General features: G+C 55.7%; 1 protein-coding gene across 1 annotated transcript in view; it reads right to left on the reverse strand.

Annotated features, from left to right (window-relative positions):
• Window positions 1-90, reverse strand: part of LOC102871577 (serine/threonine-protein kinase 16-like) — an 889-nt gene extending 799 nt beyond the window's left edge. Inside the window, exon 1 of the mRNA XM_006884608.1 lies at window positions 6-90. Coding sequence (XP_006884670.1) covers window positions 6-90 — 85 coding nt within the window. The remainder of the gene's footprint in view (window positions 1-5) is intronic.
• Window positions 91-512: the final 422 nt, after the last annotated feature.

Consider the following 512-nt stretch of genomic DNA (forward strand, 5'->3'; position numbering starts at 1 on the left):
CCCACCCTCCCCCAGTTTCTGGATGAAGAGGTATCGTTTATTGTCAATGATGACAGTTCCCCGGGAGCAGACACACAGTGCATGGCCCATAGTGTCTCAGTCATCCTCTTCAAGGTCAATCGAGGCTACTGCAGGGATCGTCCAGGGTGAATGGGCTCTTCCAGGTGATGAGGTCAGGGCCCAGCAGATCACGCTTGGGCGGCCCCCTCGCTCGCGCCCATCGAGTCGCAAAGGCAGCGCAGGGAGACGACGAGCTGGACCACCCTTTGCAGAGACCACGCCGAGCAACCACCACGCGCACAACCCAGAACCCCCGACCGCCCACCGACCCGGCTTGGGCCACACAAGAAGAAGGCAACTTTTCTGGCAATTTGAATCCACCAACAGCTCCGAAAGGTGGGCATTTTCCTCCTTATGGTTTACAGCCTATGAAAATATGCTGGAATGTCAGCTATGAGTTGGTTTCAACTTGATGGCAATGAGTTCAATCTTTGTGGAGGCAAACAGCCACC

The sequence above is a fragment of the Elephantulus edwardii genome, unplaced genomic scaffold (assembly GCF_000299155.1).
Source record: "Elephantulus edwardii isolate Elephantulus edwardi_28Jun2011 unplaced genomic scaffold, EleEdw1.0 scaffold00036, whole genome shotgun sequence".
Taxonomy (NCBI): Eukaryota; Metazoa; Chordata; class Mammalia; order Macroscelidea; family Macroscelididae; genus Elephantulus; species Elephantulus edwardii.